Source organism: Chamaea fasciata, unplaced genomic scaffold (assembly GCF_029207755.1).
Source record: "Chamaea fasciata isolate MVZ Bird 193981 ecotype frontalis unplaced genomic scaffold, bChaFas1.0.hap1 SCAF_11, whole genome shotgun sequence".
NCBI classification, from domain to species: domain Eukaryota; kingdom Metazoa; phylum Chordata; class Aves; order Passeriformes; family Sylviidae; genus Chamaea; species Chamaea fasciata.
The window spans coordinates 3,133,169-3,155,012 of NW_027094096.1; the positions used below are offsets into that span (position 1 = coordinate 3,133,169).

General features: G+C 44.8%; 1 protein-coding gene across 4 annotated transcripts in view; it reads right to left on the reverse strand.

Moving 5' to 3' along the window:
• YEATS2 (YEATS domain containing 2) overlaps positions 1-21,844 on the reverse strand; it is a 47,080-nt gene that overhangs the window by 7,912 nt on the left and 17,324 nt on the right. The window contains exons 12-27 of one of the 4 annotated variants that reach the window (XM_066193966.1): positions 19,943-20,101; positions 17,450-17,553; positions 15,851-15,958; positions 14,182-14,352; positions 12,788-13,046; positions 11,876-12,037; positions 10,857-10,978; positions 10,349-10,504; positions 9,471-9,644; positions 8,626-8,824; positions 5,894-6,025; positions 5,550-5,639; positions 4,450-4,561; positions 3,205-3,278; positions 2,083-2,162; positions 970-1,171 (exon numbers count right to left, since the gene is read on the reverse strand). In XM_066193966.1, the coding sequence (XP_066050063.1) occupies positions 970-1,171; positions 2,083-2,162; positions 3,205-3,278; positions 4,450-4,561; positions 5,550-5,639; positions 5,894-6,025; positions 8,626-8,824; positions 9,471-9,644; positions 10,349-10,504; positions 10,857-10,978; positions 11,876-12,037; positions 12,788-13,046; positions 14,182-14,352; positions 15,851-15,958; positions 17,450-17,553; positions 19,943-20,101 (2,304 nt within the window). Of the gene's footprint in view, positions 1-969; positions 1,172-2,082; positions 2,163-3,204; positions 3,279-4,449; positions 4,562-5,549; positions 5,640-5,893; positions 6,026-8,625; positions 8,825-9,470; positions 9,645-10,348; positions 10,505-10,856; positions 10,979-11,875; positions 12,038-12,787; positions 13,047-14,181; positions 14,353-15,850; positions 15,959-17,449; positions 17,554-19,942; positions 20,102-21,844 lie in introns of those variants that run through there. The other 3 variants (XM_066193968.1, XM_066193967.1, XM_066193969.1) reach the window with 3 other exon arrangements.

Genomic DNA, 21,844 nt, shown 5'->3' on the forward strand with positions numbered 1-21,844 from the left:
TGAGCATTATCATGCTTCTTAAGAAAAAAATCAGAAGACAGGTTGACAGCGGAAAGGCAAAAGGGAACCTCTTCTCTGCATGATTGACACAAGCCAGTAAAACCTCCAGTGCAAAGCTATGCAGTAAACAGATTCTACTCTTCAAAGACAAACACAAATACAGTGGTTTAGCTAAAAATATTACAAGGTGGATGTAGGCTTCCTTTCCACCTTCAACAACTGCAACGCAGGGCCAGACTTTACAACATATTATCACTGCCATACATTTCTGTGAAATACCTTAAATCCCTGTATGGTCAGAGCAGAAAAACATTCAGCTTTTGGAAAGGGATTATCTGAAGGTGAAACAAGAGAGCTTAACCGTGAAGAATCAATGAAATTAAAGATGTGATTTTAATACACACTGAAATGAACTGAGGAGATCCTAGAGCTGTGCTAGTGGAATAATGTAGCAGCTGTAATACAAAGCATGAAGCTTCACATGAGCCAATTCACCACCCTCTTGGAGGTAAATTAACCCCCACTGAGCTCCACACTGCCACTGCAGGGTTTGTTATTTTTGTTTAGCACCTGAACTCATTCATAGTGTTTGCATGGTAAGTCTTAACAGAGGCTATGCCTACCCAAGGGCAGAAATGTCATTACTCCCTATGCTTACTTTGTGTATCCACTTATAAATGATTACATTGTGGAGCAAGGATCATCGTCCAGGAGATTCATCTACACTGAGCCTCCAAGGGCCCCAAAGCACAACAAAAACCAAGAGAAGCCCCAGAAAGACATCAGGACTGATAGTGACAAGGGACAGCCCCACTTGTAGGTCTGCCCTTACCTTCTCCAAGTTTTGTTATTCCAGAGTGAATTAAGTGAAAATAAAGCAAGAATCCCCTTCTCCAGACATGCCTGTACACAGGCATTCAATGAACAGTGTCTTTGGCAGCGAGGAGCTCCCAGTCCCCCTGCACTCACCTGGCTCACTGTCTATCTGTGTCAGCACGTCCTCAATGGAGTCCTCCTCGCTCCGCAGGGCCTCGGGGTCAGGGGGAGTGTAGCCATGGCACCGACACCACTGCACCACGTGCTTTGTCTTCAGCGGGGTGATACTGTGAAACCTGGGATGCTTCTCTATGATTTCTTGGAGGATCTTTCTCACCGTCATTGCTCGCTGCCACTGTGACCAACCAAAGAGAAAGCTCTTCACACTGGCTACAACATTTATGGTTAGCTTACAGCCCAGAACCATAATCCAGGTTACAAAGGAAACCAAAAAGGAACATGATTTTCTCAGGAGTCAGAGTGACACTTCTGACAGGTCATTTAAACTTCACTTTATCCTCCAAAAAACAATCTCAAGAAAAAGGACACACATTTACAGGGGCCTAGTCACATTCGTCTTGACTTGAAATGTTTCATCTCCCAAGTAACACCAAAGATGGCATGGTGCAAGAAATCCATTAGAGTGAAATATGTTCTTAAAATCTGGTTAAACTCTTTGATCATTTAAGCTGGCAACAGCAGAGGATCTAATACAGTGTTAACATCTTCCCTGTAAAACTCCACACCAAGATTATGGCAAAGTTACGAAGAAATAGAGGGAAACCACAATACAAAAGGTCCAGGTTAACTGAAATACTTATCTTTGGTGAACTGACAATGCATTTCAGCACTAGTACTGCTTGTGTCAAATCCCTCAACTCTCATCCTACAGAAAGCTGACACAATCCCATAACAAGACAGATAAAGTATGTTGGGTAGAATTCCCTTGACTGGAACATGCCACAGGAGAGATGAGGATAAAGTACTACCAGTCTGAAAAAATTTAGAGCTTTAAGATGCTTCAAAAACCATCTTGCTATAAATAAACTGAAAAATGACCTTCAGCATCCTTTCTGCTTGAGAAAGCCTGTGAACAATAAACCCTCTGACCACAAGTCAGAGCACCTTGCAGTAAGGAATGCTGCCATTTAAAAGAACAGATTTATTCAGAAAACAAATCAGAAAACAACAAGGAAAGTTCCACACTTCCAAAATCCTTCCTGTGTTCCTAGTGACTGCTTATGAAACATTGGAGGAGAGAATTACCTCAGCTGCCCTCCTCTTCCCAATGTTCCAGCTGTAATACTGTTCCACTGAACTGGCACAAAAAGAGCTTACATCCTCACCTAAAAAAACACAAGATCAAAAACTCTATTAAATTTTCAGTAAGTGACGGAAGATGAATTCTGGGTTTGATGCTATTTAGCAAAGAGGAAGAGGGAAATACATTTCATGCTTACAAGTTCAATGACTGCAATCAATTCTTACAAATGCTGTGCTCTTTCCAAGAGAGACTTGCACTGGTTTTTGAATGCAAAACCAGCCTCCCTCTTGGTCACACACACAGAACCTGCAGCTATAGGCTGTTTCAAGCCTCTTTTTCCTCCAAAACTCTATTATGTAGACCTGTAAGTGTGCCTTACTAGTCAAAGTATTTTCCTTTGGAAAATTGGATTTTTTTCCCCCAAAGAAATTACAACATAAAAATGAAACAACAGTGAAAAGGTTTCCTGGCAAAAGCACAACAGCTCCATGTGATGAAAGCTTTACTGTGCCTCTCACTCCCTCTTTGCTGCTTCTGCCTGTGAGGGTCTGCTCTACCCAGACTCCAGGACCACTCATTCAAAGTGCATTAGTTAAAAGGGAAAGTTGATACATTTTCAGTTACGTACATGAGTATGAGAAATGAAATAATAAAGTACCACAGAAGATAAAAAAGTTTCTCTGCAAATTATCCCCTTTTGTTTAAAAAAGAAGGCAAAACCCGCAGTAACAGACACAGTTCAGTGTTGAGCTATGTTACTGTATTTGCCAGCTTAAATTTTAAATTTAAAAAAAGAAGGGAAAAAAAAGCAAAAAAGCAAATCCATTAAGGACAAAGCAGGAAAAAGAAGACCTACTTGCAGCCATTAGGTGAAGAAATACAATCTATTTCTAAAAAAAAAAAAAAAAAAAACCAGGCAAAAGATTTTAGCTGCTAACAACATATTTGACTTTTCTGGAAAAACCTAATTCTAAGCATCTTCAGAATAACCCCTGGGGTAAACTCTCTAGAAGAATGTTTTCATTTCATTCCACCTTTTAGTAACTTCTGTGGCTACAGAGTATGCAAAGCATTCTGTTGATACACTGACAATACAGAGCAAAGCCATTTCATTTACTGCTTACTTTTTTCAGCAATTAATGGAACCTTCTTCACTATTGCTGTTAAAAGCTGCTGGATGTTCTCCAAATATTCTATGCTGCAAGAGATAAAAAGAATCACAGTGAAGACTGCTGTTGGAAGCAACGAATCAGATGTAAAAGGTTTCAAAATCACTGCATGGTTTAAAGTCTTTGGCTCCAAGGCTTTACAAATAGCAGCATAAGGATAAACTGTTACACCCCAATCCAGAGGAGGTATTTCAAACAGCCAAAGTGTCAACATCTGAAGCTGCATTTGTCAGGCTAAAGAAAGTGAAGACAGGCTTGGAGAAAATCCCTGCATTCTCTCACAAGCTTTATTACACATTACTTTGAGGGGCAACTGGTGCAGGCTGTCCCAGGAGGAAACACGGGAAACATTGTAATTCTGGGACTTGACTTAACCAGCCATAGTCTATTAAACTGTCAGGAACTGCATTTTCCAATAGTTATCTTATAACCAGCATCATTTTCAGTGTGTAGTGACTGAAGATTTATTCCTGTCTCTTACACACATTCTTCATCAGGGTAGTGTCTGCAGGGATACATTGAGATAACAAAACTTTACAAAACACAGAGACAGGAAAGCTGGAGCAATCAAGAGCAGAAGAGACACTGCAAGAAATATGCAGAGAAAATTCAGCAGCCTGAGTTCTGGTGAAAAAACACTAACGAGTACTTGCAAAAGCATCACAAACAAAGCACGGGATTTCACAGCATCCAGTGATCGAATACTCATTATTATTTAATTTGAATTCTGAAGGAAAGCAGCCCTCATACCAAGTAATTCCACAAGTATATGAGCTTAACAAGACTTGAGAGTCCAGAAGGTGGCCAGTTCTACTTATTTCAGATGCCCCTTCTCAGAGCTGCATTTCACTGGGCAGTGTGAGCTGACTAAGGACATGCAATGGTGAAGGGACTTATACAAGCAGAGGATGACAAAGATTTTAGCAGCTTGTGATTTTAACAAAGCCCAAAACAACTGCAAATCTTCAAATAATGTTTCCCCTTTCACGAACCGTGCATACAAATCCATGCCCAGATAAAACGTTGCAACACTGAAACAAATGCCACCCCACAGGATTAGTACAGCTGCAGCAGTGTCTGGGACAGATTTTATAATGTATTTCTAGGTCAAAGTAACACTAGTGCACGCATCCCTAGAACCATCTCCATTCCCCCAGCACTTCAAAGATCAGAAATCCTCATAGAGAAATGAACAATTACTTGATAACGTAATTCCCAAGTTCAGAGCTCTCTTCTGTTTTAACTGCTGCTTGGCCTTCTTGGGTACCCACAGAGCTGCAGTTCTGTCCTGTTGAATCAGGCTCCATCTTAACTTCAAAGAAACAGAACACATTTTAAGACAGAAAGTACAGCCAGCTTGATAAAAGTACCAGACAGCCTTGTGAGACTCCAGTAAGACTAAAGGTCTTACATAACATCCCTTCATTTATTGTTTGCATTCTCATTGCTAAGCACGAACAAATTTAACCTTCAATTTTGCTGAAAGAGACCTACCAGAACACGTTCCCCCCACAAATGTCCACACACTCACATCTCATCCTTGTCAGAAAATCTGCACAATCAGTTGCTGCTGTTTTGCATATGACTACCTGATCTACACTGAACTGCCTGGCCAATCTGCAAAGAATTGGATAGAAAGCTACCAAGTTTTAACAAGAAGTGACATTTCCAAGTGACAACTTTTAGGAAGACATCAGTGATTCTGACATGTGAACTTTCTCACGTCTAGGACAGAACCCTGGTGAGACAGAAGCAGCGAGATGTGCCGAACCCAAATAACCAGGCAGTCTGGTCACGCAGCTGGGATGGAGAGAGACATGACAGTTCTGCCAGCACTGGGCTCCAGGTGTGTAACTCTGCCCCATGCTTTATTCTGGGAAGGATTGTGTGTATCTCCCTCCCCCTGTGTGCACAGGGACACGTGCTGTCTGCATCTAGTGCTGCTGGAAAGCAAACTCCAGGACATCTGGCTGAGAACAGCAGGATCTGGGGTTGAATACTTGCTGCTCATGGCAGGTCTGCAAATATGGACCGAAACAATGAGTGTTTAAGGTACTCCTTGTGGCTTTCTAGAACATTCTCATTTTTCTCCATACTCCTTTATGCTGTGGGATTTGTTGAGGGGGAAGTCGCTGTTAAATTCCTAGTCCCCAGGTGTCATTTTAACTTGATTTAAACTCTAATAATAATGGAAATAAAGGAACCCACAGTCATGGAGTCTACTTTAATAGTCAGGCCACTTGCATAAAGCAGCACCAGCTTTTTTTTACTACTTGTCCTACTAAGAAATCCCTTTTTACCTTTGGCAATGGATGCCGTGGAGGGACTTGGGACAACTGTACTTGCTGCTGTGACTGCTGCAACTTTGCTGGTAGAAAGTGACTGTAGCACTGGAGGGGAATAGGAAAAAAAAAAAAAGGGAGGGGGCAACAAAGAAGAAGAGAAAATCAAATTTCATACACTGCAACAAATTAACATTTTCAGAAGCAACACACTCTTTCTGCAGCACAAAGTTTAGGGATGAATTCCTTGCTACAATTTCTTCTATCTCTACTTCGGACCATGTATTCCAACCGTGACCAAGTGCTACCCTGTGTCAAAGGAGATTTTCAAACACCACCTGTCATCCTCCTCTGCCCTTTACCTTTGTTCATAGGCATGAGTATTGTCTGAACACCTCCAGAAGCTGTGTTTACACCGAGCTGTTTAAGCTGGCTGGGAACTGTCAGAACAGCCTGCTGTGGACTAGACTGATTTGAGTGGATTTTTAGCAACCCTGCAAGAAGAACGGAAGACAAAATGTTAAATAAAACACACCAGTTAGTTTTTCTCCAGCTACTTCTCTCCCTCTCTGCTTGAAGCAGGATGGCACGTAACCTAGCACTGCCACCCTCTTAACAAGCCACAGCTGGGGGAGCTGTCAGGATGAGTTTCCACTGACACAAGTGATGGCTCAAACGCTGTAGTGCTGCACCGCGGTGTGCACACTCTTACATGCTGCACAGCACTCTGAGAGTTGTAAGGCAAATCTCCTCATTACCCAAGGAATCTTAAGAAAAAGTTGATGTAACAAACCTTTCAACTGAAGCAGGCTCAGCAGAGTGAAACACTCTTGTCAGGACCAGACCTCGTGCTCAAGGCTGTGATAAGCCAATGAACTACAGCTCTGTTGTATTCACACAGCTGCTCTCAGGGAGGTATCCCAGTGCCACTCACACCTCTGCAGTTCAGCTCAGCAGCATCCACTGCAGTCAGCAGGGCACAATCAACCCTGTTCCAACTATGGGACAAGCCCAAGGCTGCTGTGCAGCAGGTGTGACAAAGGACATACCTGAACTGAGTGTTGTGATCCTCTCTGCAACGTGCACTGAACACACCCTTAAGGATGGCTAATCAGGCTGGGAAGTGCTTTAAACTGGAGACTAAACTAAATCCCTGATTTCAGTCAAGGCCAAAAGAACAGGCAGAACAATCAGATATCAACAGCCCTATCAATGGCAGCACTCAGTAACTCCAGGAGAAATCAGCACGACTCCAAGCTATGCCACAGTCCCACGAGTGAGGAGTGCACATCACCTATCTGCCAGCTCTCTCCTCCACAAGGAGGTGTCATCTCCTCCTTCTGATGACACCCCAAGCCACCACAGCCAGCACTCCAACACTGTGATTTGGGCTGATGCCCATCCTTTCTACTGGTAAACTGGCTATTTTCCATGTAATTGTATTCAATCCGTAGCTAACTTTTCTTCAGACTGTGGAAATTTAGCAGGCTTCTATTTTAAATCATTGACAACAACAAACTTGTTTCTCCATGGCAATTTTGTAACTATGATTTGTTTTGACACTATTATTAGCAGTAGTAGTACTGAAGCACAGCTGCTTTCCAAATACTAAACAGGTAAGTTCTGGTGAAGATGTCTTGGTTTTTCTTGGTTTTTAAGGATGCCCAGCACTGGTCAGTTAGGCTTTCACCTCCAGGCAAGAAGGCTCACCTAGTGCTACCCATTCCTTTGTGTGGGACACATGGATGTGTCAGGGTAGGACAGCAGGGGATCCAACAGCAAGGCTGTTAAGAAGGGACCTTTTCCTTTCCAACAAACCTTATCAGCCTGGTGGGTGGGAGACAATGCTTGGTACAAAACAAGAGAAACTTTGAAATCCTTTTCAAAACGTTGCCTTTGAAAACACAAATGTTCAAAATTTTAACAGTTTTGAGTTTTTCTTTGGTATTACATTGAAGTAACTTTTAGAGCCACTGTTCCTTCTGAGATTCTTGAATAAAGAGTTTTCCACAACGAAGTTAATGCCTCAGGTTATAAAAAAAAACCCCAAACAAAATCTAGACAGCATTCTCACACATAAATGCAAGTTTTAAACTGAAAGCTATTTAGTATGGCTTATTTCCTGCAAAAAAACCCTCCTGGCTGCTTTCCTTGCAAAGAGAAAAATACTGAATTATCTCCTACAGGATTCTGTCAGTCTTAGCAGTCTACGCTGTTTATTTTCAAGCTCTGGGTAAAATAGACCCATGAGAAAGGAGAAGTTTAAGTCTGAGTAGAGAGGAAACACGAGCTGCTTCAAAAAGACACTGTCAGATGAGCTCAATGTCACTTACTTTCTCTTCTCTGTATTCTTACTCTGCTTTCACTTCACAAGAAGCCACTTCAAGTGAATAGAACATGCCAGCAGGTAAATTAATCTAAACAAAAATTTCCAGGTTTAACTCATAACTCTCAGACCCACTGTATTTGCCCTCCCTGACATGAAAGATGCTGGAAATACAATAAAATTAAATAAGGATAACATGCCTTCATGTAAGGGCAGCCCAATTTAATTACCTCATTTTTATTAACTTGAATGATCCAGATCCAGCCTACTTCACTGTACTTAATGAATTTTGACTTCAAAGGCTCCAGTTCCCTCTAATCAACATCTCTCTCCTCTTCAATCCCAACAGAACAGATGCAAAACCTCAGAGACAAATTCTGCTCATTCTCTGTGTACAGTGGAGTTTCACTTTCACAAACAAATTAAGTCTGTAGTACTCCTGCTATCTTGCTAATGAAACACTCTGCCCCTGACAGGCAAAATGCATCTTCTAGTGAAAACCTGGCATGAAAACTAAAATCCCTCTCCCATACCAAAGGGCAACTTGTGCTGTTACAAGTAACAGATGCAGTCAATGCCAAAAGGATGCCAAATGATTAGAAATTTCCTTGGCTAAGCCAAAAGTAACGCTAATAAGATGTTTTAGAAAGCGTTTCACACACTCGCAAATGCAGGAGACTAAACTCTTCCCTTTACAGTGAAGACATGTACAGAACTCACACCTGGATTCTGACTTTCTCTAGGAAAGGTGTGAAAGGAGTTTAATACCTGATACTGTAGCTTTTCCCGTCACAGGCGTTGCCGTAGTCATCAAGGAAGCAACACTTACAACACTGGAAGTCGCAGTCTTATTCACTGCTGATGAAGTAGACTGGCTCTGGCTTACACAGATTTGGTGCTGCTGTCCAGGTGTCTTTGCTGCAGGAGTTCCAGAAGACGATGAACTGGAAGCTGCATTATCTGTTTGCTGCATAAGAGGCAGAGAGGGGTAACAAATCCCTTCTCATGTCATGATTCAAAAATAACCACAACAAGGTAATAAAAGTAATAAAAGTAGCAACCCCAAATTTCTATCTATCGACTGTTTGAAAGGAAAGGATTCTCAAGCTCATATCCAAAAGCCCACACACAATGATGGCACATAGAGAGTGGAGGCTGTGGCAGCATGGCATCAACCCTCCACAGGCATTTGGGAAGCACAGATTAGGGCTCACAGAAAAAAACAGGCTCAGAGTGAATTCCACTGCAGCTCCACTGCAGGCGGACAGTCTGCATCAATTGGATCCATGGCTGCATCCACTCACAAGAGCATTCCCTTCAGGAATGCAAACGTTCTGTGTCCTGCCTCCCTCCTTCCCAGGCTGCAGTGGCACAGCTGCCCTGGGCTGGAGAGCAGTGACAGCCCCTGCACAGGCCCAGGGCCCAGCAGCCGCTGTCTGCGCCCTCAGCAGCACCCACTTAAAGCTGCTTGGTGCAAGGAAGAGCAGACCCTGCAGCAAGCTGACTGCAGAGAGCACCAACAGGGGAGAGGAGCAGTACATGCCCTTCCCTGGGACTGTCGTGGCAAGAGTGCAAACACTGCACGACACAACACTGGCAGCGCCGTTTCTCACCTGGGCCACCCCATTTGTGGGGAGGGCCACGGCAGGGGCAGCAGCTGTGGTGATGACACCTCCTGATACTCTCAGCACAGTGGTGCCAGGCTTGGAGAGCTGGGACGAGGCAGGCACTGATTTTATAGACCCATCTGATATTTTCACCAGCGATGTCTGTCCACTGGATGTAGCCTTTGAGAGAGAAAGCAGCATAAGGAAGTCAGTATATTTGTTAGGGTTTTAAATTATTTAAAAAAAACCAAATCAGAACAACAACGAAACAAACAAGAGAAATGGTTTTCATATTACTCGAAAATATTTTCAAAATGCTTTTGAAAAAATCAAATTCTGGCAATAATTGCTGGAACAAAATTATCACCTCAAATCAGAAGTCAAGTGTTGACTGTGCAAATAGATGTCTATCAGTCTTGAATTCCGGATTATCAACTGCAAGTACTCTTGGAGCATTTGAATTTCATAGACACTACTTAGTACTTTTTAAAAGAAGAACCTTTGAGGGGTACCAAACCCAAAGATTTTTAAGAGCTTTAGCAGGTGACTCATTTCTGAAGTTCAAGTGTTTAAGTACATTTTTGCACCTGGCTCTATTCACTTTTCCAATTCCATTTCAGTAAGAAATCCCATTTACAAAGCAGCAACCACAAGCTCACACTGATTGAGGCTGACCCCCTCTGAAAAGAGAAAGCTGGAAATCTGCAGCCTGATAAAAGTAAGCCTTTGTGTGCTTTCCTCATCGTGGTACAGCCAGCACCACAATTGTACAAAACCCCACATCAAACAACCATGAAAGAAAATGCTCTCAATAACGTGTGGCTGTGGTTCCTGTACTTTACCTGACAAAACTAGTGAGAGAGAAACACGTCATTGCACATTACCTGCGTGAACAGAGCTGTTTTCTGTCCAGTTATCACTTTTAGGGCTTGTCCTTGTGTGGAAGATGCTCCAACTCCTACACTGCCCTGAACAACTGATGCTGGAGTCAGCTGCTTCCCAGAGCCCTGAGGTGAAGGCTGGCCAACCAGAAAGGTGCCCTGCTCCAGAAGGAAATCAAGGAGGTCAGCACTTTGAGACACAGATGAGACAACAGAAATCTACCAGTGTCAATGATAGATAAAAGCTTGTGGCTATAATGCAGCCACAAGATTTCACCTTCTGAAACAAAGCACTGCTATCTACACTGGATGCTCGTGCACTAAGAGCTGGATGCAGCCTTCTTGCTGCGGAACACCCTCTGATGGAAGCAGAGCACAAGAAAAATCAAGTAAAATCCAGACACAGGAGTCCCAGAATGTTTCACATTCTACGGAACCACAGGACATCCACCTAACACCCCTGCAGCCAGAAATGTCAAGGTGCTTCCACTGAGAAGCTTGTGCCACTGACCTGGGGTGTCTGCTTCAGGATGTAGGATGTATAGGTGAGGTGCTGTGACAAGTTACTGCTTGTGCTTTGGGTTCCTCCTCCACCTCCGCCTCCACTATTCGTAGAAGAACCAGACTGAAGACCTGTAACCAGAGGAGAAGACTCGACCCTTTGGTAATCAGAGAGTGCCAGCTGCTAAAGCATCCCTGCATATACAAGTACTTGAAAAGACTTTGCCAGACATTTGGTGCCACATGTTTTGCAGTTAATGTTATTACTCAGTAAAGAAGAGTACAGCTGTGCTCTCTTACAGCTCAGCTAATGCCATGAACAAGAGGAATGATTGGGGAGATAAGGAGGGCTGGTGGACAAGCAAAGCTCATTTCAGGCTCTTTTGAACTTTCTATGAAATGAAAATGCTGTCCAACAAAACGACAATCTTTTCATCACTCTTTTGCAGGTTATGGATCTGCAGCAAAAGCTCTGGAAAATCTCTGAATCTCACTGGCTTCTTAATTTTAATTTCACTGGCTGTCAATGCAATCTTGTTAACAGAATAACACATCATGGATACCAGGCAGTGGTAATTTGCAGTGACACCTTGATATTGCTCTGTCTCCAGAAGGAACAGCCTGAACAGTGACATTTGCAGTCTCTCATTAAGAAACAAGGCCAAAAAAATACTTATGGCTCTGTCGTAAGTACCACAAGTATCTGATCTTCCTTGCTGCCAATGAGATTATTAAAGTTTGACTGCCCCAGCTGCAGGTATTTCACTGGGAGTTCCACACACAGGCCTATTAACCAGAAAAACATTTCTGCATTGACAGCATGGCATGAAAAGCAGTTTCACTGAAAACAAAAGCTACTTGTGAGATTTCAGCCTTAAAAAGCACCACATATGGGTTGTTGTGAACAAAGAAACCCTGTCCCATTACTGATTTCCACAGCACCAGAGTGCTTTCTTGCAAAAATGCCAAACATACTAATTATGCAGTGTTTACATTATTTAACTCATTAGATTTCCCTACAAGACTAACTAGCATTATTTGTGGCTCGCAGTATGGCTCCTTGGGGTATCAGCAGCAGTTTTCCTTTCCCAGAAGGGTTCTTGCTGTTGGTGGTGAGGTACAGCTTCGTGCCCGGTGGTAAGTTTGCCAAGTTTGCCAGGTTGGTGGCTGGTAACTGCAGTGTAGCCATCACTAGAAAGAGAGAATAAAAAGGAATAAAACAGCTGCTTGCAGAAAGTAGTATGCACTGAAATCTGCACAGGATGGAAGTACTCAGTGACATGCAACCAGCCCTCAGTAATCCCTACTTAGCTGCTCTAACCGCAGATTAACTCCACCAGTGATGCACAGACACTTTTTTTAATAGGTCTGGAAACAATCTCTCTGTGTGCAGTCCCACTTGTGGCGGCAGGCCAAAGCAGCACAGCCCTGGGGTCTGCAGGCTTCCTGCAGCCCCAGGCACCACACAGCAGCTTTCCAACAGCCCAGAGCCCCAGCCTGTGCTCAGCTAAAGCCGCTGTGTGCAGATGGAGATGGGGGCTTCTGCCCATACTCTGTAGCTGTAAGCACTGGGGAAGATGTGGGGCTGAAACTGGGACACCTTGGCTCTGGCTGGCTGGATTCATGGGGAAAGGACCATAATGCCAGGCAAAAATGGGAGACCTGGCTCCGTGAAAGTCTGCAAGGTCTCCTGCACATTCCCCAGCATATCCACCTGGCCTCCACTCCCAGCACACGGCATGTTCCAAAGCACTTGTCCTCCCTCTTCCCCCTAACAGATAATGAATTAATGTTTACTTTACTATTCATCTCAGCCTGAATTTTCCTACAGAGCTCTCTACTTACTTCCAAGGTTTTCAATCACACACACAGTTATTTTGCAGTTGAATAAATCATCACAGACCCATCACTAGCTATTAACAAGGTGTAAAGTGACTCTACCTGAGCCTTGAGATGTACTTTTCAGAGTCCCTGTGGAAGAAACTTGCGCCTTTGTTATGGTCTGCACAGGCTGAGCCACAATTGTCCCTCCACCTCCACTCACGATGGCTTTGGCTACACCTTGAGTCACAACCTGCTTCGAGCCAACAGCCTTCGCTACCGAGGAGCTGGATTTTGCCACAAGGATCTGACCACCACTGATTGCCACCGCTTGTTTCACTGTTGACTGCAGCGCAGATCCAACCGGGACGCCAACAACCTGCAACAAACAGGGATGGCATGGCGTGGGATGGGGCCCTGCTGGCCACTGCCAGCCTGGGAATCCTGCCTGGTACACGACCCCCATCTCCTGACATTTCAGGACGTGCCTGGTCACGAACAGAAGCTCTTCATTCAGGAACAAAATTAAATCGGCAAGAGGCCAATCCCAAAGTAAAAGGATAAACTGTTAAACCCAGGCAGGATCTCAGCGCAACCACAAAAGATTAAATTCATTCAAAGCGCAGGGCAACTCCTTTTTTTCTGATTTATAAGCAATGGCTTAATTCCAGCTGAAGATAAAGCTTGCCTTGGTGAATTAAGAGATGTAGAAATTCAGTTTCGACACCTTAATGGGAACAGATTCCCTGGGAAAACTGGCCTCAAAGCAGAACCCACAAAGTGGTTCAATTTTATGCATTAATGGTAACTGCAGTGGAACGTGAGTTCTTGCATACCTGCTCAAACAGGCAAGAAAGGCAGCAAAAAGAACAAGGAAATGTTGCAAATGCAAAAAAAGTATTTACTTATGCAAACGTGAAAGTTCTGTATGTAATCTCTAGTGCCTGGCACATCATTTGACTCTGTCCACAATGGAAAGAGGCAAGAATGGAGACAATTTCTGACACATCTGTCATCTTGTCACTGCACTGTGCCTTCTCAGCTGCTGTGTCACTCCTGTCAAAGCAGGACTGCATTGGCACGACTCCTGCAGTAAAATGCTTGAGTTGTCACTCAAGTAGGACTGCTTTCACCTAATGCTAGCTGTGGCTCGGTCTCCACCCCACTCCCTATTCGTGCTGTTCTTCTGTGTTGCTTATTCCTAGGAAAGAATTCACCTTCTGCTATGGAAAGACCTGGATGAGTTTCAGCAAGAGCTGCTGCTGGCAGCCAGCCTTCTGGGTTGACAGTCCAAAAGCACCTGCACCCCACTGCTGCAACAGCCCAGACAGAAGCAGGAGATGTCCCTGTACGCAGTACAATGCAACAGTGCCTGCCCAGCCTGCTCCCTTCCCAAGCACTGCACGGAAGCAGGACACGAGCCACTGTGCACACAGGAACCCAGCTACGCATGAGGCTGCAGTACCACCACGAGGCAGCTCCCAGCACCCCAGAGATGCCCACGGGCCCCGTACCTTGGACTGCACGGTGCCCTCGCCGGCGCTCACCACGGGTTTCTGCGGGGACAGGGCCAGCATGTGGCTGCCCTTGACGGTGACGTACTGCTGCACCGAGGGCTGCGCCGCGCCCGCCGCCGGCACCGCCGCCTGCTGCGGCAGCTCCCCGGGCTCCTGCTTGATTATCACCTGGGCAGGGGGAACACACAGGCACAAGGAAAGCAAACACCTTTGATGCCTTAGGATTTTAGCCTTTGTGTTTTTCAAATCCTCTACCGTGTTAGTGCACAACTCCAAACTCCAAATACAGTGTTAGCTACTGGCTTTACATTTTGGTCAGACGAAACAATCCCTCCGGGCCTGAGATGCAGGGACACCCAACAGCCTCAGGCCCCAAAAAGTATAAACAAAAGTGAATTGGGGGGAGCAAACTGGGGGCAAATGAATCCATTACCCGAAGCTGTAATTGGAGCATTCACCCCTGATATGGAAATGGACCAAACTTAGAACAGTCTGAAAAACTCGTGCCCACCGTCCACCTTGGGTGTAGCCCCTGGGAGGCTCTGACTGCCCAAGGTGTGTCTGCTGAAGGCCTTTAATAAATACCAACTTTATTCTCAATCTTGTCTAGCCTCTGTTCGAGGGAGCCACCCAAAGGCATCACCTTCAACCATGGAAGACGGCTTGTGGAGCAGCCTGTCTGCAGGGAAGGGCAGGCACACTCTGAACTCAGACCTGGTGCTCACCACCACGGGGCCTCTAACTTGGCTCCAAGTGAGGGCTGCTCCCACACAGCGTGTGGGGTGATGTGACAAATGACAGTGACAAAGCAGTCCCATTTCAGAGGTGGCCATGGAAATTACAGAGCCACGGCAATTGCTGGTAGTGTTACAAGTACCACTCATCCTGACAAGGGACTTGCCAACATCCAACTTCTTCACATCCTGCATCTCGGCACAGAGCCACTCTAACAGAAAGCCAGACACTCTAAAGTTTCAAATTCATATTCTGAACCTGTTTTTTATTTCTATCCTGCAATGCTACAAGCAATAGCTATAGACACTATAAATGATCATAGGTGACATATACACATTCTCTTGCACGCATGTTTTGTGTTTCTCCTGGATAGCCCTATATCTAATCCCTAAAGGCAGAGACACCAAAAAGCCTCTTTCGGGGTTTTTTTTTCACATTAGATTGTTATAGGTACTGTAACTGGTAGGAAACATTCTTTCACCTTTTACTTGGATCACCTAACATTGCCAGAAACAATTTTATACTCCGTGTGGTAATATTCAAGGAAACACAGTCAGAAGCAGCAACATCTGAGATTCACAAATCACTTACAATTTTTCCAGAAGCTCCTGACAGATCTATTGCAGTTTACTTCTAAAGCATCCCATTAAAAATACCTTCCAAAATATCAGCCTGAACACAACAGTGATTCAAAAAAGAATCCCAGAAAGGATGGGAGAGGTGATAAAAGGCAAGATCCCAGGTACAGCAGAGCCATAGGGGAAGAAAACAAGACACATTTTTGAGAGATGCTACAGAGCCCTTAGCAGCAAGATATACTGGTTCCAGTAGGAGTTTTACAGGCACTGGAGTTCCATGGTTTCTGGCACAAATCGGCATGAAATGACACTACTGGGCTGCCTGTCCCAGCACAAGAAGTCAGCAGGGATACCTTTGTAAAAGCTCCCAGTCCTCCAGTGACCGATTTGGGGCTTTGCACCTTGGAATGACTCCCAATGGGACAAAGGGGTGGCATGGTGGCAAAAAGAGAATCCTCCTGCTGCAAATAAAAAGACATGGTGCAAACATCAGTGATACATCCAATAAAAGAAATAAAACAAGTGACTGCTCATGAAGGGCAGCATGGACCATCTGGGCAGGTCAAATTACCTGCGCAAATAAGGCATTTGCAAAAATCAGTCAACACTCGAGTAAAAGGAGTCAAACTTTCTTAATGTAACACACATAGCAAATTTTAGTTGGAAAATTACATCTCCAACAGCAGTAACTGTTTCTTACCATGTCATACACAGGCAAAAATATCGACTCACGTACTCTGATCAATATCCCGCTGAACTATGAGGCACGTTCTTTTCTTTAAAGAAACCCTAAAATTACAGCTTTTCCACCAGAAGACATAAACCAAATTAAATTTCTGTTTATAGAAGTATGATTTTTATGGGGTTTTAAAAATATCTTCACTTTTTAATGTTGCCCTGGAAATACGGAATTCAGCTGTTACTAATGACGTGTGCCTACTGTGACTCATTGAAAACTTTTCCAAAAAACTGTCCCAAATCAGTGACAAATAAAGAAAAATGAACGATTTTCAACACAGTTAAGTGAAATCCATCTGAGCACACCGGTTTTTAAAATCTGACTAGCCAGCTGCACACCTGACACTGAAAACGCTACTCCAAACTGACTGCTTGAGACGACAGTCTGCATCACCTTTTGCCCAGCAGACACAGGAAGCATCTCAGATCCAAATGTGAAGTGATTTGCTCTCTGCAGGCTGACTGGCAAGCCTTCCCCCACCATATCCTGCTTTAACACTGAGGCCTGGAGACAGGGAAATGCTCCTGTTTCTAGCAGCACACCCACCAGCTGCTTTCAGAGCCTTGCTGACGCCACTTCCCTGCCAGAAATATCATCCCTAGCACAAGATGAGGGAAAGATTTTATGTGAGACAGCTCAGCTCTGTAGTTTTTGGGCTTTGCAGATCAGAAGCACAAACTGTATTTATTGCTGTTTGTTTACACGTCCAAATGTTACTCCACTGTTTACACAAACATTTTTCTAAATGCAGGCAGTTGTAAAACCACTCCATGAGTTATTTTCAGGCTGCTAAGAACAGCTGCTGTACAAAACTAATGAACAGAGTGAAGGTTTTGAGGTAGGCATCTCTGGTTTAATCATACCCTGTGACTAACAAAGTGAAGGAGATCAAAGCCAGCTACAGAAGAGCTTTTTTGAAAGATACAACGTTTGGGGAGCTATGCCCTCCATGGATTTCCTTGCAGAGAAGCAGAAGAGCAGTGCCTTTAACAGACATGCAGCCAAGCCTAATTAGAGCTGCATGAAGTGACACTATCATCTTGTATAACCACCATGTTCTCCTATGGCTCCATCTGTTAGACACAATAAAACCTTCACATGAAACGGCAATCCAAGGAACTTCCCTGAAGTGCAGGATTTTTAATGCTAAAAAGTCCCATTTAATAGAAAGCTGGACTTAAAATGGGAAGTACACACCTAATGAGAACATTACCTTGACAGCTGAGGTGCCAAAACCGCTCCCATGGGTCTTTGACACAGGAGATCCAGTCCCGTGAGAGGCCTGGCAGACACTGCTCAGTTTGCTGGTGGGGCTCCCTGCACAGCAGGAAACAAAGCAGATGCTGGGTGAGGGCTGGGAGCAGGGCACACATGAAACCTCTTCTAACAAGGAACAGGGCATTTCATTTCATCTGTGTTCTCCATCAGGTACGTCAGCAGGAACCTCCATGGGCACAAAACAGATCCACCACCAAATTTCCACCTGCAGGAACCACGCCCCAGAGGAGGTGCTCTCCACCCACTGCTCTGTGTGCTGCAAGCAAATGGTCAGGAACCTTCCTGGGAGGCTGAGGATATCAGCTATGGGTGCAAGTATGTGAAATTAGGACAGATGCAAAGTCCTCTGCTGCCCAGAAGCCCCCTGAACCCACACTAGCCTTGGACACTGGCATGGAGGAAGGCTTGGAGAGGGAAGGAAAAGAAAGGCCACAAAAGGAGGGAGATAAAGTGAGGAGTAACAAGAGAAAGGGACAGAGTGAGGAAGGTAAAGGAAGAAACAGAAACAAGGAAATGAAGGCACAGAGTCATGCGTGTCAGATCCTCCTGCAAAATTATCAGACTGACACATGTGCCACAGCAATCTCCTGGCCCCCAAGATGGGTGGGGGTCCAGTGGTAAACTTACCCTGCATTATCAGCACAAGACTGCTCCTCAGCACTCTTGTGACTGCTGCTCTTGGGCTGGTTTGGCAGTTTTGTTTGTTCAAGAGACACCAAAGCCACGGATTACACACACAAAAGCAAAAAACCAGTGTCTCATGCAGTTGTACCATAATCCACACTTGAGTTTAGAAGTAAATGAGCAGCCATTTCTGAGAATAAGGGCTTTGGGAAGGCTGGCTTTCACAGAGTACGAAGATCTCACCCTTTTTCTTAAATACAATCTGCAGCCTTACCAAAAGTGCCCCAGTGACTTTTGCTGCAAGACACGTGATGCTCAATCCAGCCTGGCTGCTGTTGCCAGTCAGTCAGCTCCACAGACCCTCCTGCACCTGACACAGGGTCTGCTGATGAGGCCCTCACAACGAAGTCGTCTGGGGAGGGGAGGGTATCAATTTTCTGCTCTGCCACTGATGTGGTCTGACTCATGCAGGATGCAGGGGAGGCACAGGAGTGCAGGGAGGGAGAGGCAGCAAGCAGTCTCTGCCAGGCCACTCTGGACATCCCCACTGCGCTGGGAAAATGCAGCTTTAACAATAACTGCACTTTAATTACACTAACAACTGTACATCCCAACAATCTGGTGCATCTGCACATCCTATCCTCCATGGACAAACCTCTATTAGGAGAACCCAAACCACCAGAAACCACTTAGACAGAGCAGACAGTCAGGCTGGAGGTAAAGAAGAAACAGAAAGTAAGAGGCAGAAATCCCCCAACCAATCAAAAAACCCCCAAACAATCAAACCCTATTGGTGAAACAGCATCAGTGTTACCAAGAAAGCCCCAAAACATACTTTAAAAAATTCAGACAGAGCTACACAACTCCTATCAATTACCCTACCAATTCCTTCTGTGATGAAGTTAAAATGAACATGACAGCTGTGTTCCCTCAGATAAAGGGAGGAAGCATAAATAAAAAGAATTTTTGTGTTTTCCAACCATGCCCAGCAAACTGTTTGTGTTCCACGGATGCTGCACTCCCTCACTTGGCCCTGGGCATCCTGCCGAGATGCTGGGACGCACACTTACACACAAACAAGTGTATTTTAAAATAGACAGCAGTTCTTGGCCATATATCACAACAAATAAATGACTTCTGAAGGACCCTTCCTCCACCCCAACACAAAGATTACTGACTCCTCTATCCATCACCTGTGTCCTACAGTTCAGCCCTCCCTGTGACCCCAGGCTTTTGCCACCACTGAGGGCATCCAGTTAAGAGGAATCCAAACCAGCTGGAATTGCACCAGGCAGAAGCTGAGAGCAGTAACAAAATCCAGCAGGGCTGTTCTCCTGGTAACCAGGGTCTCTGCATTTCAACACATCTACTGTGCCCCACACTGGGACCTAACTCTGATCTGCCAGCCACTGTGACCTCTCCATGCTCCTGGCCACATCCACGCCAGCCCTGTCACCCAACCACCCGTGCACTCCTGTCTACAGCTGTGCAATGAGGTCTACATCACCCTCTCCCTTCCAATCCCACCTGAAAAGAACAGGCTCTGTTTGAGGCGGTGTCTGAATTCAGCTTGGCTTTACACTGTGCTGCTGCTAAAGGAAGCAGTGCTCAGCTCTGAGATACCCTCAGCCATACAGGCCATACACAGAGGCCAGCTGTGCAAACCAACACCTTCCTCTCCCTCTTCCGAGCCCTTTTCCATCTCCACGAGCTGGAACGCTGCTGTTACACTGATCATTTCAAAGGGAGAACAAAGCTGAAGGGGTAAGGCTAAGCCACTGCCCTCTGCGGTCACACTACACACCTGTGCTGGTGGCTGCTGCTCCGACCGTCTGTCCAGGCTTGTCCACAATAACATAGGGGTTATTGAGGACTGAGGGGGCAGAGCCTTGCTTCATGTGCACCGGAGTGGACGTTGGGGTACGAGGTAGCGGAGATGGACTAGGGGTCGATATTGGAGAACCTTAAGAAAAAAAGTCCAATGCTTCTAGCTTGTAAATGTTGTCAGAACATTAAAAACACGGCAATAGCAGTACTTTTGAACATGGCTTAGAAAAGGAATGTTTTTTGGAGGATGCATTTCCCAGCCTGAGGGAGCTCACAGGACTTGGAGAAGGAAAGAGGAGACAGAAGGAAAGGAAAAGACACACAAAGCACTACAGCTCATACCTACCCTGGACATGCTCTGCCTGCCAGAACAAGCAGGGCTCAAAGGGAACTTGAGAAGCCATCTGGTCCAGCCCTGAATCCTGAGGGATGTTAGCTACATCATTCTCACTGCCAAGACCAGTGCACCCCAGGAAATGGAGAAAGAGAGCTGAGCTCTCTTGCCCTTGTGCAGCCCAAGGTACAGGCACTCAAGAGTGGGAACCAAGGAGTCCCCCTAAAAAGGCTGCATGGAACAGCCTTGGGCAGCAGGAACACCCAGGTCCCTTCGCTGCTCTCACTACAGCAGAAACCCTTGAAATCAATCTGTACAACAGGCAGCTTCTGGGTAACATGGCCAGGAGAGAGAGAAACTAGGGAAGAAAAAAGCTACATGAAGAGGTAAACAAGAAACTCAGAGAAAAGGACTGGCAAGGAAGTGATCTGAGAAAAGAGACAGCAGCAAACACCAAGCTTCACCTGCCCATTAATCTATGTCTTGGCAGTTATTGACAGTTAGAACATAAATGCTCATAAATAAAATCTCCATGTCTTATAAACTTCTTTGGAATCTGAAAGGGGTAACCCTTCTTGGCAGACAGTAGAACTTTGGAAAAACGTTTAGCAGGGAAACATTTAAATAGGAAAGATCAACAAAGAATAGTCCAAGGACTTTAGGAAAGATAGGATGGCCCCTGTAATTCCTGCTTTTTAGGAAGCTTTGGGAAAAGATCAAGAGAAGAGTTCATAAAGAAAGAATAAAGCACTAGGCATAGGTTCAAGTGTAAATCAACCTGAGTACAGTTTTAAAATGTCAAGGAACAATATGGAAATTAAATTAAGAAAAACCAACAAAATAACAAAACCAAAACAAAACAACAAATCAGATACTTTAGGAAAATATCTGGGAGCAGATCACCAGAAATCACACATACTGATAGCTGGTGCTTCATCCTCTCTACCCTGAACACCTGAAAATGAAGAGCTGCAACAGGTCACCTTGCAGCTTCACAGCATGTGCCATGGGGAGCTGTACATTAATACTTTCTGATGTAAAACATCATCCAGTGACTGGCATCAAACCCAGGGGCAGGGAAGGGACCACAAGTGAAATGAGCAAAGCAGCATTTTGGCCATGTTTGGTTCAGAAGCTGCCACACTGCCCACTGCAGCCAGCTGGCAATTTAATCCAACACAAGGTGGGCTACTGGAAGACAAAGACCAAAGCTGCTCCATCTGATGCAATATGGCAAGCACAAGAGGGTCTGTTTGAGCCTACAATGTTACAACTAATTATTTGCCCAGTAATCAAGAAAAAAATTCTTAATCCATCCAGACTGTATGAAATCAGGTGGGAGAAGAATGTACTTTTCCCACATAAAATATTCCACATGGAAGATGTGCTTTTGCCTGGGCCTTTCAGTGGGTAGCAGTCCATTTCAAGACTATCTATTTCATACTTAAAAGCATTCAAGAATAGAGAGAGAACAGCTCTCATCCTGCTTTTCATCTGCTCTGAACCATTTCACACTTGTATTTGTTTTTTTCATTGAACATTAAG